This window comes from Clinocottus analis, unplaced genomic scaffold (genome assembly GCF_023055335.1).
Source record: "Clinocottus analis isolate CAN_PGR_092001 unplaced genomic scaffold, fCliAna1.0.p SCAF_10, whole genome shotgun sequence".
Lineage (NCBI taxonomy): Eukaryota > Metazoa > Chordata > Actinopteri > Perciformes > Cottidae > Clinocottus > Clinocottus analis.
Window position 1 is genome coordinate 6,245,211 of NW_027175821.1, and position 15,502 is coordinate 6,260,712.

The 15,502-nt window shown below is 39.8% G+C and overlaps 1 protein-coding gene across 2 annotated transcripts in view; it reads right to left on the reverse strand.

The window, feature by feature from the left end:
• ctnna1 (catenin (cadherin-associated protein), alpha 1) overlaps positions 1-15,502 on the reverse strand; it is a 74,013-nt gene that overhangs the window by 15,757 nt on the left and 42,754 nt on the right. For both annotated transcript variants that reach the window (XM_068584517.1, XM_068584525.1), the window contains exons 10-15: positions 13,764-13,856; positions 12,025-12,181; positions 11,065-11,265; positions 8,721-8,872; positions 4,761-4,871; positions 2,667-2,848 (exon numbers count right to left, since the gene is read on the reverse strand). In XM_068584517.1, coding sequence (XP_068440618.1) covers positions 2,667-2,848; positions 4,761-4,871; positions 8,721-8,872; positions 11,065-11,265; positions 12,025-12,181; positions 13,764-13,856 — 896 coding nt within the window. The remainder of the gene's footprint in view (positions 1-2,666; positions 2,849-4,760; positions 4,872-8,720; positions 8,873-11,064; positions 11,266-12,024; positions 12,182-13,763; positions 13,857-15,502) is intronic.

A 15,502-nucleotide genomic window follows, 5' to 3' on the forward strand; every position in this document is an offset into this window, starting at 1 on the left:
CATTAAATCAGGTGAACTCCGTGAATAATCAACATCAGCTAGGGATGACCGCTGTTGCTGTGACAGTGGCACATGTTAGCAATGGTGCACTTCCAATACACATTTAAATTTAGAAAACCGTATCCATTTAGGATATCAAACTATGACACTGCAGTTCAAATTAAAAACAGAGAAGGTTCGTTATTAAATCTGAAATGAAGCATGCAGAGGATAAAGAGGCTTGGGTGTTATATATATATATATATATATATATATATATATATATATATATATATATATATATATATATATATATATATATATATATATATATATATATATATATATATATATATATTCAGACACTGCCTATCAAAATGTCTCATGGGGCATCCAGCAGAAATCTGCTTTTCTCTACTTTTATTGCTTGAGCGTGCGCTACTGTGAAGTGGTTGACACATTACCATTCTCCTGAGTCTAACTGGCTCATGAATGAAATGTGATTTTGTGTTCATTGCTTTTGCTTTCAGGGTGAGAGGTGAGCAGCTATATTTCAGGAAAATAGTCACCTGTTGTTCAGCACCAACACACCTTTTTGATTAGAAACAGCGACATATCTGAAGACACTTCTCGGTCCCAAAAAAAAAAGAAAGGCTGCGAATCTATGTTGTGTTTTCGCGAATGGGTTCACAATTATGTTTTTCTTCTGCCAATATAGGCTTGTTGTTTTTGGTTGTAAAAAAATCCATTAAAAACAAATTTGAAAACTACATCTGGAATCACAGAAAATATAATAAATAATTAAGAGCAATATGTGAAATGGTATTCATAGGGAAACACATTTCCCATAAATACAGTTAAAAAAAAGCTTCAACAGGCTGTTTTTATTGTTGGAAAGCACTTATTCTTTTGAATTCCTTGGGTCTGCATTATGCTGTAAAACTGAGAAAGACGGATGTGTTGCTAAAAGACGTCACTGCCATCAATAACCTCTTAAAAAGTATATAGACACAACTGACGCCATCTAATAAAGAAACACCGAGTCCACTCTTGAGATGGAAGCCGCGTCATTTGCATCCATTTACGTGTATGTCATGCGAAAAGACAGCAATTATTCTTATTTTTTTCCTTGGTCCTCTCGATGAAAGAACCACAAATAACAAATTGTAGGGTTCTGTGTGACCTCAGTCAGATCAATGGGTGCGCTAGTATTTAAATCTCTGCCACAGCATTGTACTTCTTTGGCTGAGGAGATGGGATATTTGACCCATTCAGAAGACAGCGAGGCAGCATTTCATCATTAAGGATGTGACTCAGAGTTAGGCACAAAATGTCCTCTGAGTAACTCACTTGAAAATGTTTAAAAAAGGCACAGTCATACAAATGTAGTCCGCTAATCAAAATGACTCCTCACATCTCCCCCCCAACGCACGCACGCACGCAAAAGCAGTATGTCCTGAAATAAAATAAACAGCTTGTCCGTTCAATCCTATTGTGTGTTTTTTACAAACAATACTTAGGAATATTTCACCATATTGTCACCTTCCTAAAAGAATGGCCAAAGTCCTTTTTTCCGAAAACCCCCCCAAAAAACATCTAGTCACACTCTTGACATTAAACTACAAGGGAGGCATCGCATGATCTGTTCAACTAAGGTTGGAGGTCATTTTTTACTTGAGGTGACATCATGAGATGGTTTAGGCAACAATCATTTTTGTCAAAAAATGACTTAGATCATTATTTTAGGAAGTTGACAATATCAGAAATCATTAAATAAGTATTGTCATACAAGAGTATTGATTAATTTGATTGACAAATCTGCTCCAAATCTGTATATTTTGGTGGCGGTGCCATCCTTTCGCTTACATTTAAATCATTGATGTTTTTGAAAACCACTGAGGTGTTGATAAATTCAAATACACTTTTCATCTCTGTCAAGTAGTTTGTTACACTGTTGAAAACAGCAGTTTGGCAGGAATCAATACTTCTGACATATGAAACAGGTTTCCAGCAAATAACCTGCTTGTAACCTCAGATTTCAGACACACTTAATGGTTTACTGCAAATAGGTTTCATACTATTCAACTACAAACCCCGATTCCAGAGATGTTTTTTCGACCGTCTTAATTGTCTCAACAAACCATTGACAAGGGTGAATGTGGCCACCTTACAGCAGCTCTGCTGACTGAGACGGCCCATTTACGATTTACCGTGCACACCCAGCTTTATTCGTGCACCAGCAAATTAAGATTAGGGGAAGAAGGAAAAAATAATCAAGAACAAAATCCTACCTACAGTGCTGCTTAAGGAAAATGAAGAGCGTTGATGCATGAACAGTAGTGTTAAACTGGGTGCATAGTAGTGTGCAGATACGGGCGAATGTTGGGAAACAAATGTGTGGCTTATTAAGCAATTGTATTTGGCTTAATTTAAACGTGCATTTTGTCTCGGGGGCATTCTGCTTGGAATGCACATCTATAGGAATATTAATGCAAGGACGGTAAGGTGATAGATGCACATCGGTCCTGTAACAGACTGCAAACTTAAAATGTACAGGCAGACTACAAACCATTCATTCAAACGTATTCTGAGGCCAGAAGAATGTCTACAATTACTAAATGCAGACATCATCTGCTTGGGGAGACAAACGGCTCAGGGTGCGAAACAAGCTGTTAGTTCAAACTCACCTGGTGAAGTCTGTCATCTCCATCATGATCATGCACATCTGCTTAGCCAACACAATGATGTCATTGCCGCTGTCATCCCACTTGGATACCTCGGCATCCAGCTTGCTCTTCTCTTCCTGGAAGCTAGCCACCTGTTCGGCAATTATCGCCCTCTGCTCCTGGGGCAACTGGGCCATGATAGCCTGGAGGAGAAATCACGGAAAACAGAGAGGGTTAGTCCACAAGACCTCGGCTTACTGTTACTGAAGCCATTACGGTCTCCGGGGCATTTTGTTTGACATCATATCCTGTGGTTTCTTTGGATATAGATGCACTTTCTTGCCAGGCAGGAGCATGGTGTTGTTTGATATCAAAGCAGAAGACCACTGTGATACTAGGGTACTTCTTTCATATTTTACACTTGCTTTAATGGTCACAATACTCCATTACAGCTCTGTAACAAATTTGTCCTTAAAGCAAATAATGTTTTTAAACCTTCTATTTATTAGGACACTCACTTGTTTGTTTCACTCAAAGTGCTGAATTTTAGTAATAAAATGCATGGCAACTCCACGCTGGAGTGAAGTCTTAAGAATGAAAAATGACGACTATCCTTTCAGTAAATCAGCACCAGTGCTCTGAGATGGTCATTTTGTTGATTGGTCCAGGTTAAGTGGGGACTGTGATTTATTTATTTTTTGTTTCAACTACAGAAGCTGGGTTCAAAACGGGGTTCACTCCCACTAAGTAATAGTATGGGACATCTACTGGAGAAAAAAAAATACATTTATTGAACTCAATGCCTCTGGTCACTGAAGAAGATCAATACAAGGGCATTTGTCTTGCGCTACTTAATATCAAGTGCAAATGTGTTTAGCACCATTTCTATCCATCCTCTTGGGCTTGGCGGTTAAAGGGCAGTTTCCAAACAGGCAATCAGACATTCAATGAATGAGCCTGTGAGGCAGAAGTGTGCAGACGCTTAAGAGCTGGAAATCGAATATCATCGCGAGAGCGTAGATTCCATTACTGGTAAATAGGACTTGCTCTCAAGAGTCACCTAAGCTTGAATAAAGCAGTTTGAGCCACTGCAAAGATGAAAAGCCCCTGCCTAACAAAACGGCCGGATAATCTGTGGTGAACAAAACAACCGGCACGGCAATTTACTGGTGGATCACTCGGCCAATAGCTGTTTATTTTTAGATTAATTTATTACTTCGTACTTTTAAACACTTAAATTTATCTCTTATGAAGAGGGCGAACAATAGCCTTAGACTTATTTTTCTGCTGAGTTGTTTCCAGTCTAACCTGGACCTTCAACATATCAACCCGCCAACACAAATTCACTGCTTTAGGCGTGGACACGATATTTGAAAAAGTAAAAAAAAACAGCTCACATAACTAAAAAAAAATAAAAAAAATGTAACAGTCTGGAGGATGAAATACACAAATCTTTACTCAGAGAGCTACTATAACTCTGTACTATAAGTATATTATAGTACTAAGTTATACTTGAAGTCTTGAACTCATGTAACATCTTTAGACTAGACCCCATCACTATTTCAACGCCATAAATGAGATCTTGCTGTACTCAACAGTTGTGTGAGGAAAAACGTGAGTCACACTAGTTATGGCCAAGCCAACTGTACATAATCTATTGACAATAAGATTGTGGGCGGATTGTTTGAAAGAACAACAGTGGCTCTGACATTAACATGAGCGTACAATTACAAAAGCATGTATACTAATATTATCTGCCACTACAGCCTTGTGAATGAGGTATTACATTGCCCTTTTGATTATGTAATATTCTGGACTACATTGTATTGAACCAGGCAAGTGATTGTTAAACACGTCACATGAATTTACTGAAGTTCCATGGTAATATTAAACTCCATCACAGAAGCATGAAACGCAAGCTCGTTAGTAAATATGTATCTTTTTTGCCTATTATGCCATAGAAAGTATTAAGAATATTTCTACTTCAAATAATGCATACGTCTTCATTTGTATGAATCCCACATGATGCCATTTGACAACCTAAGATTGTTTTGAAGGCAAGAGGTAAGACTCAGGAATATCTGTAAATACTCGAAGAGGCGACGGACATCTTACCCGTGCACTCTGGCCGGCAATAAGCTGGTCATCCTCTGTTTGCACGCTGGTCCTGCTGCAAATATCAGAGCATCCAGTCTCAAAGTCAGAGTCGTCCAACTCCTCGGGAGTCTGCAATGGATGCAACGAGAGGGAGAGAGGGTGCAAAGGAGGAGCGAAGAAACATGGGAAACGGGGTCAGAAAAAGCTGTTAGTCGTATGTGGAGAACATAAAATAATATTGGCACACTACAGCCTTTTAAGCACTATCAAATAACCAACCTGCTTACTATCTATGAGAAATGCCTCGACGCTGCCAGCCAGGACAGCTTCAGATAAATGTCTTTTGGTCAGCGGCTTGCTACAGATACCGTAAACTCAAAATGAATTTGTAAATCAAGTGTAATGTGCTGCCTTCGCATTTTGAGAGGGGAAATGAAGGTGCAGGCTGGTGTGAAAAATATCGGGAGAAAAATGCTTTAAAGTCCCATTTGTTGCAGCTATCTGTAGAAAGGCGGGTGAGGCGTGAGTTGTGTTCTTCTAGAGTGTTGCCACTTCACTTCCCTCGCTTTGAGTATAACCCAAGCATTTCCCCATAACTATTAATGCTCAAAAGAATGTCCATGTCGACAGGTCATACACAACACTGATTGACGGGGAAATGTATTTAGGGAAGACGTGGGCACGGGAAAGATAATGTGGACAGATACAAGTGCATTATCACGCCTGTGCCGCTACTTGTGCTTATCCAGCTGTCTCAATACCTCCCTTCTGTAATGGATTTGGAGCCCTCGCATCTAAAAATAGCTGAAGGTCTCTGAACAACCTTACACTGCTTTATGAAATGTAGAGATGCTCTTGTTCTCGAGGGAATAGGGGGTATGGTTTCAGATACAAAGCTGTAGTGACTCAGAGGCATCCCTTTCAACCCAGACAATGCTGCTCAGTGGGGCAGAGATATCACCTGCTGTGGCCTGTGCAACAGATAACCTGCAAATGTGGGACGCTCAGAAATGAAAGCACATCGCGGGAGCAATGGGACACGACTGTAGATATGTGACAACAATAGCCTAAAGTTTAATTAAGGGCTTTTTAGTCGCAGTAGTACTGTTGGCACAGCAAGTAAAATTTTAATGTCGTCTTTCATGCTGTGGCAAAATATGTTGTCCACTATTGAGTTTTTGTAATGTCTAGACCCGCCACTGACTGAAATATTCAGTTCCAGCTGTGACACCTCTGTGCGGCACATACGTCCAACCCCATAATTTCGTGAAAAGACAGGGACAGGGCTGAAATTACAATATTGTGACAGTCTAGCTAGTCCTTTTGTCTGCTCATATTGATGTGGAAACAGCAGTCCAAATCTAAAATGACATTTCACTTTTTGTGACATTCTTCTCATAGCCTCTGTGAGGAGAGCAGATTTCTTTCTTTTTATTTTTTTTTAAGGGCAGAGCTGGCAAAATCACCTTGGGCCGTGACGCACTGCACAAATCATAAGGTAACGACAGCTGCCCCCTGTATCTCGCTGTCAGCAGTGCCCTGACTTTGAGACAGTTTGATGTCTGGGAGGCACATTCTCTGATGTCGCTGTAGGTGGGTAGAGGGCTCTGTCTGCTTGTCAAATATCCAAGGGACATCCAACAGAGGCTGCCTGGGCACCACTTACAGAGGTTAAAGACTTGTCTCTCTTGAGTAGCCCCAACCGCACGCTTGTCTGTTCTGATTTAAAGAGTGGGCCACTGTGCAAGCGCATGCATGTGAGGGTTCAGAGACAAGATGGCTGGAGAGCAAGTGTGCAAGCGCATGTGCACATGCCCTCTGGAGTAGTTGTCTTTCTACACTCAACTCGGCTGATTTGCAACATTTCATATTTCTTTGGACTGGCGGTCAGTTTCACATGTATACTGTGCCACCGAAGGGCAGTTCAGCCAAGCAAAGGCCTCTTCTAGAGAGAAATTATCGTTTGTGATACACTTGTCTAATCTCATTACAAACAACAGCAATTAAGAGTAAGCTTAAGAAGCTCGCCGTGCAGATGCTTCTGTAAATTCTGTAGCTCCCCGGCTGAGCCACTTCCCGCTGAATTAACACCACAAAACTGTTGGGGATTATCTCACACACCTGACCGAGAAATCCTGCCAAATCCACGAGGAACGGCCTTTTTGTATGATAATGGAGTGGAATCTCATCACTATCTCCAGCTAATGGTTAAGAACGGCAGAATTAATTATATGTAAAGCATGATTTTTGTTAACTCCTGTTATTTTCAACACGCCTACACACACACACACAAGGTAGTGTTCAGCCCGCCCCACAGGCCCAATGTTAACAGCTTAATCAATCTGGATAACAAGAGTGAAGCCGGGGCAGAGGGAAAGAGAATGTAGTTCTCTGGCTCGCAGTCCAACTCAAGAACGCTAATTAAAACCTCCATCTTAAATCAATTCCTTATTATAATGCAAATGCTGCATAATGGCCCCCCTCTCATTTGGTTCTTGTCTGTCTAAGCAGCATTATTTATGAAAGCACAGGCAGAGTTTTGGAGCACCATTGTCAACATGAAATGTGCTGTCAAGACTAATGATTTCAATTCAAAAGATTTAAGTGTGGAAAATAATAGAGGCTAGCATAATACAGCCAACCAGCACATTGCATCTCAACATAGTAAACACATAATTAGCTACTGTTACACATGAGATGTTTAAACAATTTCATCCACTTCTTAATATATACAAAATCTAAATTTGGCCGTGCTGTGCAGTCAAACTAGTTAGACTATGAAGTCTTAAGAACCTTCTATTTCTTTTTTTATACATAGAACTTTTTTTTTGTGTGTGTTAGTGTATTGTCAGTCAATTAGGTACCCAACTACCATCTGTCTCAGTTATAGTTCTACTCAAGCAAGGCCATTAGCCCACAGACAACTAAGGCTGTTGTTGCACTAGATTGCAATTCTGGTCAATTAGGTCTGCTCTTGCATGAGACAAGTTAATCATTGGCTTCTAGGACGGCACGCATATACAGATCCTCACATTCCATTAAAAGCAGCATCTGGTGCACAGAGCAAAGGCCAGATACTTATTAACGTTTAATCGAACCGCAATCCTATGTGTAATTACATTTTAGATATCCATAAGAACTAGTCAGAATCAAAATTATATTAGTAATTCGATTGGTAATTAAATATATCCAAAATAACAGTCCTGCTAGCAGGTCAAAAATACCTACAACTTCAGTGAAAACGGAAATTGGGATATCTTTAAATCCTTAAAAAGGTGTAGGAGGCCATTTTGACAATGAATAGCTTGGCCATAGATTGCATATATCTATTATCTCATTCGTCCTATTTAAAAGAACATTACAGATATTCACAATTACATTTTCCTTATTCACAACCATCATTTTAGATAACCACAATGTCATTCTTTTCACGGAAAATGTCATTACTTGAGCCATTAATTGCATTGGCCTTTCAATTTCAGATATACATTATGTTATCATCTTTTTGAATATCTGTAAATGTGTTTTGAATATTCAAAATGACCTCATAGATATCTGGAATCATTTTGGGGGGATTTTGGATACATGAAATAAAAATTATGAACATTAATAATTGGATTGTAGATATCTGAAATGAACATTTTTCCTGGTAAGAATTATATTGCACAATGTTCATTCTAGATACCAAAAGTGCAAGTGTGGATATCTGAAATTGAAAGCCCAATACACATTAATAGTAAAAGTAAGTTCAATTTACCCAGAAAGAATGCTAGTTTGACTAGGAAGGATTGAATTACGCATATCTGCAACATATTCAAGTCTAGAAATGAAAATCCATTAAAACAGCTTTCCATCACATACATGTGTCATTACATTAGAAATAGCAAAAGACTCTAAAATGTTCCTCTTTTTTTCTCGTGGCCGGGTGAAAATCAAGCCGTATGCTGCAGAAGCAGGAAACAAAACATTGCGACTCACTCTGATCATGAGGACAGCCTTGCGGATGTCGCGAATACCATCATATACCAGACGGGATGCGTCAATGAACTCATTCTCATCCACAGGTAGTGAGGGGTTTGCACTCAAGGCCTCCACTGCAGACTCGACTTGCTCTGTGAACCGTGGCATGACTGACGAAGGTGAGATGAAGGATGGGTGGAAGAGGGGGGAAAAGAAAAACAATATTGATGAAAATTCACTCCAAAAAACACAAAGAAAGGTCAATGAGCAGTGAGTGAGCACAGCATGTAAGAACAGACAACCTATACATACATAGAGTGAGGGATGTCATGCGTTATACCACAAGAACATTGGAAAAGACTAAATGAACATCCAGGGCTTTATTTGGCAAAACCCAACCTCCAACCAAAACAGACTATGAACCAATGGGTGTGTGAAAGCAAGGTGAGACTTTACCAGAGCAGAGTGCCTCGGCTCAGTGTCCTTACTATTTCATATCAAAGGCATTCGTCCTGAGATTGCTATTAAAAAGATACTAAAAGAGGTTGCATGAGAAATAGGGAACAAAATGCTCAGGGGAACATATCCCAGATTTGGCATAATAGAGTTTTCCAATAGAAAGGTTAGGTTTCACAAAGCTCTCCCAGTAGGCATGTACTCTGCCCAATTGACGATTTAAAAACATCTCCAGAGGGCTCTCCAGCACATCTGCTTTAATACTATTTTAAATTCAGTATTACGGATTCAGCTGGGCCTTTATGGGAGAGGCATGGATTCTAGGATGCAGATGTGGAGGCAGAGAGCAGCAGGCGAACGAAAGACGAAAAAAATAAGAAAGAAAAGATGCGCATTTGGTTCTGTGCTTGCAGAGCATTTGTGACCTGCAGGCTTCTGTGTGGAAATGATGTTAAAATTGAAAATCTGGCAGCACTTTGATTGTTACAGCCACAGCGATATTTCCCTCAACCTATTACTGATGAGTCTTTCACATCTTTCACATTCAATGAGCCAAAATGCATTGTCTTTCATGACAATGAATGGCAACTTCCTTTTAGTCAAATCTCTTTTCTCAGTGGCGCAATCCTTCTACCAAACCCATTGAAATATACAACATCAGCACACACAATGTTTTTCAAATAGATGCCTGTTGACAACTTGCGTTTTTTTTATTTTTAACTGATTTTAACATTTTGTACTCAGTCAGCCATCTAAGACAAAGATTGCCGTTTATTATTATAGTGTGTGGTTTAATGCGTTCATACTGGATTAGTCAATATAATTAGCTTTTTGCCACTAGGATTCTTAATAAATGAACAGGGCATGACTAGGCATTTAAATAGCACCTACATTACCAGTTATTTTTTATTTAAAAATGAGTGTTTAATTAAATGACAGGATATTTTTACTTTGAGTGAGAAAGCTTTCAAATCATAGACATCATGTACTGACTGATGAAAGCCAAATTATTCTAATTCTGCATGTCTTTTAAACTTGAACCCAAGTCAACCTATGACAAACCTAAAAAATCTTGCTTGGTTAAATGTACAAATACTTGTCTATATTTTTCACACAGTTGACAGTGCATGTCAGTGCAGAGATTCTACATTAAAGAGCAACTCTGCTGAGTTTGAAGCCGAATCACATTTTTTGTGGAGCCAACATGAGAAAACATGACAAATAGGCTCACGACAGTCTATGTCTCCAGAGCTCAGCCACAGAAGAAATCTAACTTAAGCTACAGCCTGCAAATACAGAATTTTAATGGGCTCACACTCAAGAGGGCCAAGCTGTTTCCAAATCTGACAACCAACAAATCTTTCTGCCATCTTGTTAGCTTGCTAGTGTCGGAAGCTAACACGTACAGGCTGATAATGAAATAACACGAAATATGGACAAAAAAACTTCTATCATAGATGTTGAGTTAAGATATTCGGGGCTATCTGACAACTGAACGGTGCTAGCTGTGCTGATCAGTAGTTCAAGTGTCAGTAGAGTCAAAGACTGTGGTTGGATTTTACAATGCAGAATTCATTATGAAAACAAGTTAACTAAAGAGAAAAATGCACTTTCTGAAACAATTCCAGGAGGTATCTGAAAAATGGTATGCTTTTTTTAAACAATCGCCAATATCTTTCAAACTTCAAACATCCTTTACAGGAAAGACAAAAAGCTCTTTTAGAGCAGACTTCTGAGAAATAACTGAGTAGACCGATCTGGGTGTGGGCTTTGGCTAAAAAACACAAAAATTGTGGACAGTGCACATGTCAACAATACACTATTTAAGTGTGTGTGAGTGTTGTCTTTTGGCAGAAATAAACAGAGCAAGTTCTAGGCTTGTGACATAATTGAGTTTCTGTGGTACCTGTGTTAGTGAGGAGCTTGGTGGCCTCCAAGACCTTCTCTGTGTAGATTCCAGGTTCATAATTGTCCATTTCAGAAGTGACCACGTGGACGACTCTGGCGGCGCGGCCTCGAATTGCCCCAGCAGTGCGATCCAAACCATCCACATCTTTCTCCTGCAGAGCGATGACACACTTATTCACATCCTCCAGGATGTGGTTCTCTGGGGACATAAAACATTGTAGCAGTCAATAGTGTACACTTTGTATTACTCAAACATTTTAATCCATCCATGCCCTCAGACTGACTGGACGCAACATGGTTAGCAAGGAAGTTAAAACTGTGTTTTGATTTGTTTTCACCCACAAAATGCTTTATATCAAAGATGGAACATGTTTATAATAGTAATAATGAGAAAATGCCTTTAGTTAGGAAATCGTCAGCCTTCGTTCAGTGTTTGCATAGACCTCAAATTAAGAGGACCCCTGGGAGGCTATAGTATAGCATGGGGAGGGCTGAAGACAAATGTTCAGACTGCTTATTGATGGGGAGGCTGTAAAATGCAAATGTACACTGTGTAAATTACAGTCTGTCCTTGACTGGAGGTGAAAGAAGTCACTCTGCTTAATGCTTAACGAGAACCCTTTGAGGTTATGCCCGACAAACCACTTGTGCGCTTTAACACACGTGACAGGATGTCAATTTCAAACATAGTGCTGCTGATGCTTTAGTGCTTTGCTCTGTGGAGCCCAATCAACCTCTGTATGTATGGCCCTCATCGGAAAGGACTAATGCCACAGATAAGTGCTTCGGGCAAATCCATCTTAATACTGACCAAAAGCCCAACCAATCCAGTGCAAGGTCAGGTTTCCTAATTAAAATAAATTTTAAAAAACTCCTAAAACATCAATGATCATTTGAACAATATGAAGCATTAATCTTACCTGCACATGGCCATGACATTAAATGAAGTACAACTCACCAGACACACAAAGGAAGTCATCAATGGATGTTATGTCATCAACGGCATCGGTGAGGACACGGACCTGCTTCTCCCACTGCTCCTTGAACAAATCCATATTGTCCTGGGCCACCTTACTGTTGGGCTTGGCAGCAAGGGCTAACGCTGCATTAATCACCTGTAATCACCCAATTACAGCCATTAAAGCTCCATTACAGCACAGCCCTCAGCCACAACATTAGCATAGGTTGATTGCGCGAAGCCCCCCACCACCACCACCACCCACGCTTCCACCTCACTGTTGGGACTGCAGCATGAAGCCAATTCATTCCAGGGAATGATTATAGACGGTGAGTGTTTTGAAGGATTGAATGAAATAAAACTAAGAGCTGCTTGTTTTGGGGGAGGAAACATCTGTGAATTTCAAAGCTCAGGATGAATGGGAGTCATTAGATGAGATTAAAAGCAGCAGTGGCAACATAGTGGAGAGAGCTGGTGAGACTCCCGGGAAGAGAAATGGTAAGGGAATGAAAAGGTGGGCTCAATGGTGGACACATGGATGACGACAAGCTGTTGTTGCTTTTATTCTTACTTTACACTATAGTAAGAGCAAAACAAAAACCACACAGTTGGATCAAGCCTTTTTGTTGTTGTTTAAATATGAAAATGTATGTTTCCAAACCGTTAAGAAAGGGTTATGGTGGGATTATGTTTAAGTACTTCCATATACATTTTTTATTCCATCTGTCTATGTTTCATTCCATCTGTATATTTTTATTCCATCTGTACATATAATATTCTTTTTACTGTTAATTTTGTTTCATTACCGTTCTACTGTTTATTTATGTTACTTGATTTTTTAAAATCTTATTTACTTGTGAGCACTGCTACTGTAATCCTGTAATTTCCCCACTGAGAGACTAAGAAAGGATTATTTTATTTTATCTTACAATTGCAGATCCAGAGGTGTTGGAGCAGCCGTGTCCAGTCAGTTATATTTTCATCTCACAGTTTAACAAAGTGTGTTGTTCAATGTAAACAGACTGCTTTTATTTGTGTCATGCACAATATCCTGTAATTGAATTCATATGATTGCAAATCGAAAGAGATATTCCATGCCAATAGTTTCTCTTTTTTTGTGTACAGCGCTTCTTGATGAGGGAAAGGCAGCAATTTCCAACCTGACCAACAGAGACTACATTTGGCATGGTTTTATGTTCCAACCAACAACAAAAAAAAGGTGAGAAACCTGAAGGGGATCATGCCCTTGTCGCTGCACTGGCAACTCATCATTGTTACCATTAGCTATGCCACGTTCGTGAGGCCTGTTTGTTTCTACATTCTATTACAGTTAAAACCAATGCATTGTTGGAAGACAACACCCACACATAGCACTGTGTCCAGCTCACTCAAACATTTCCAGCACAAATGCAGAACACTGGAAGAAATTAGACTACAGTGTATTCATACCACCCTGAAGCCGACGCTTGAGTAGAAAGCTGGGTCTTATTGCTTGTGGAAGAATATTGTCCTAATATGCTCAGAAAATACTTAACTGCATGTAACAGTTTAATATCTTCTTAAGTCTTGATATAAAAATCATGAGTTGGAAAAACATAAATCGGTGCTGCAATTTCAATTATAGTTTTTAATTGGTGCAACTCCTCGTGCTTGTATTGAAAAGGCAATGTGGAAGCCTTTCAAAGAGGTGCAAAAACAATGAGAGATGGTGGAATTTTGGGGGCAAACAAGCCACGTACCTGGGGGCAAAGAGTTTCCAATTGAGATGCTGCCATGCGGACCAGCTTTACTCCCTCTTCATTGTTGGAGATGGAGCATGCCAGGTTGGCCACCTAAAAACACACACACACACACACACCTTTGTTAGACAAAAACAAGGACTCTTATTTAATAAGAAACAAAGAAAGCACATTTATCTTAGAGAAGAATCCCAAACCCAGACTACCATAATGAATTTAGCTATCAGAAATGGAGCAGCTCTGCAGTACAACCGATCCCTGTGGAATACAAACCCAAAGCTGAGGATTAATTTATGAAGCTGCAAAATGACACAATGTGATAGCACAGACAAGGGGTGGAGGGTGTAAAAAGAACAAAGTTTTGTATTTGTTTCCCAAAATTTTGTCAAATGTAAATGCAAGTTGCAGCTGGAGACTTAGAGACATGGTTATATTGTGACCTAAACACAAGGCTGTCAGAGAGGGAAATATTCCCAACACTTTTGAAAAGGAGGGAGAAGTGCTGAGTTCGGCAAGTCTTCCTTCTGGCTGCAAACATTTATGGTTTGGGAGTACATTTTCTTGTATTGACCAAGAAATCTTGCTCCTGCACAAACATTTCTAAATATTCTAGCATCTTCCGGAGTAACAATATGCAGCTAGTCATATTCAGAAAATGTAGGTCAGAGACTTTGAATATTCCCATTTGTTGGTAGGGATATGCTGGCAACAATGAGGAAACAGAATGCCTGGGATGTGAGGAACAATGCCAAACTGGGATTATCCAATGGACAGAAAATGTGCTGAAACATAATCGACTACAAAGGCAAAAATAAACTCTTGATTGCACCACAGCAGAACAAGGGCTGAAAATTGTATTTTTATTTTGGTAGTTTCAGCAATGAATGTGTCAGACTTTACTCAACCATTACATTCCTGAGATCTAGGTCACACCGCAAACAGCAACAGTGCAACAAAAATATTATAAAGCTGAGTGTCAGTTATGATAGACTGCATTCAAACATTACATGCATTCACACAAACACTGAAAGTTGGGTTGGATCAAAAGAATGTTTGTAATGCACAGCTTGGGTATTAATTTTAATAAGTTTAATGAGGTTTATTTGAACCTGTGTGATCTTTTGACTGCTCATGTTTGCTCTAATGAACTCTACTGGAGTCTGGCGTATCCAGATAGAAAGAGATCGAATTATATTATAGGATGGAAATGTGGGGCAAAGTTTGGAAAATATGGAGGAAACAAATTCCATGAGAGCACTGGTGGTAGGATGCATCACTGGGTGCGAGAGTGGCAGTGTGGATGAATGAAGAACCCTCGCCGCCTCCTCCTCCTCATCCTCACTCTCTCTCTCTCTCTTCAGTTCTACAAGAAGATGCCCACCCCTCACGATTTCCTAAGCAATTTCGCTGATGAGAAGCACTTATTTTACTGCGCGGGTGAAGCACTGAAACATTGATACAAACATCCTACATCACTATGCAAACACATGCAGGGACCACAGGGAGAGGATCCAGGACCCCGAGAGGAAGGTTGAGAGAGCAGTTATATAAAGACAAACTGGCACTTTATAGGGAGACCTGCGTTTTTTACTTTCATGATCTTTCACATAAGACTTCCCCTACGCTCACCACAATACTACTGGGAAAGCAGCCATTTCAGCATAAAGAGACTGTGGCGGAGGCCAAACAAGAAAATTCTACCCTAAAGTCAAAGTAATGCATTCCCACTCGCCATCCGG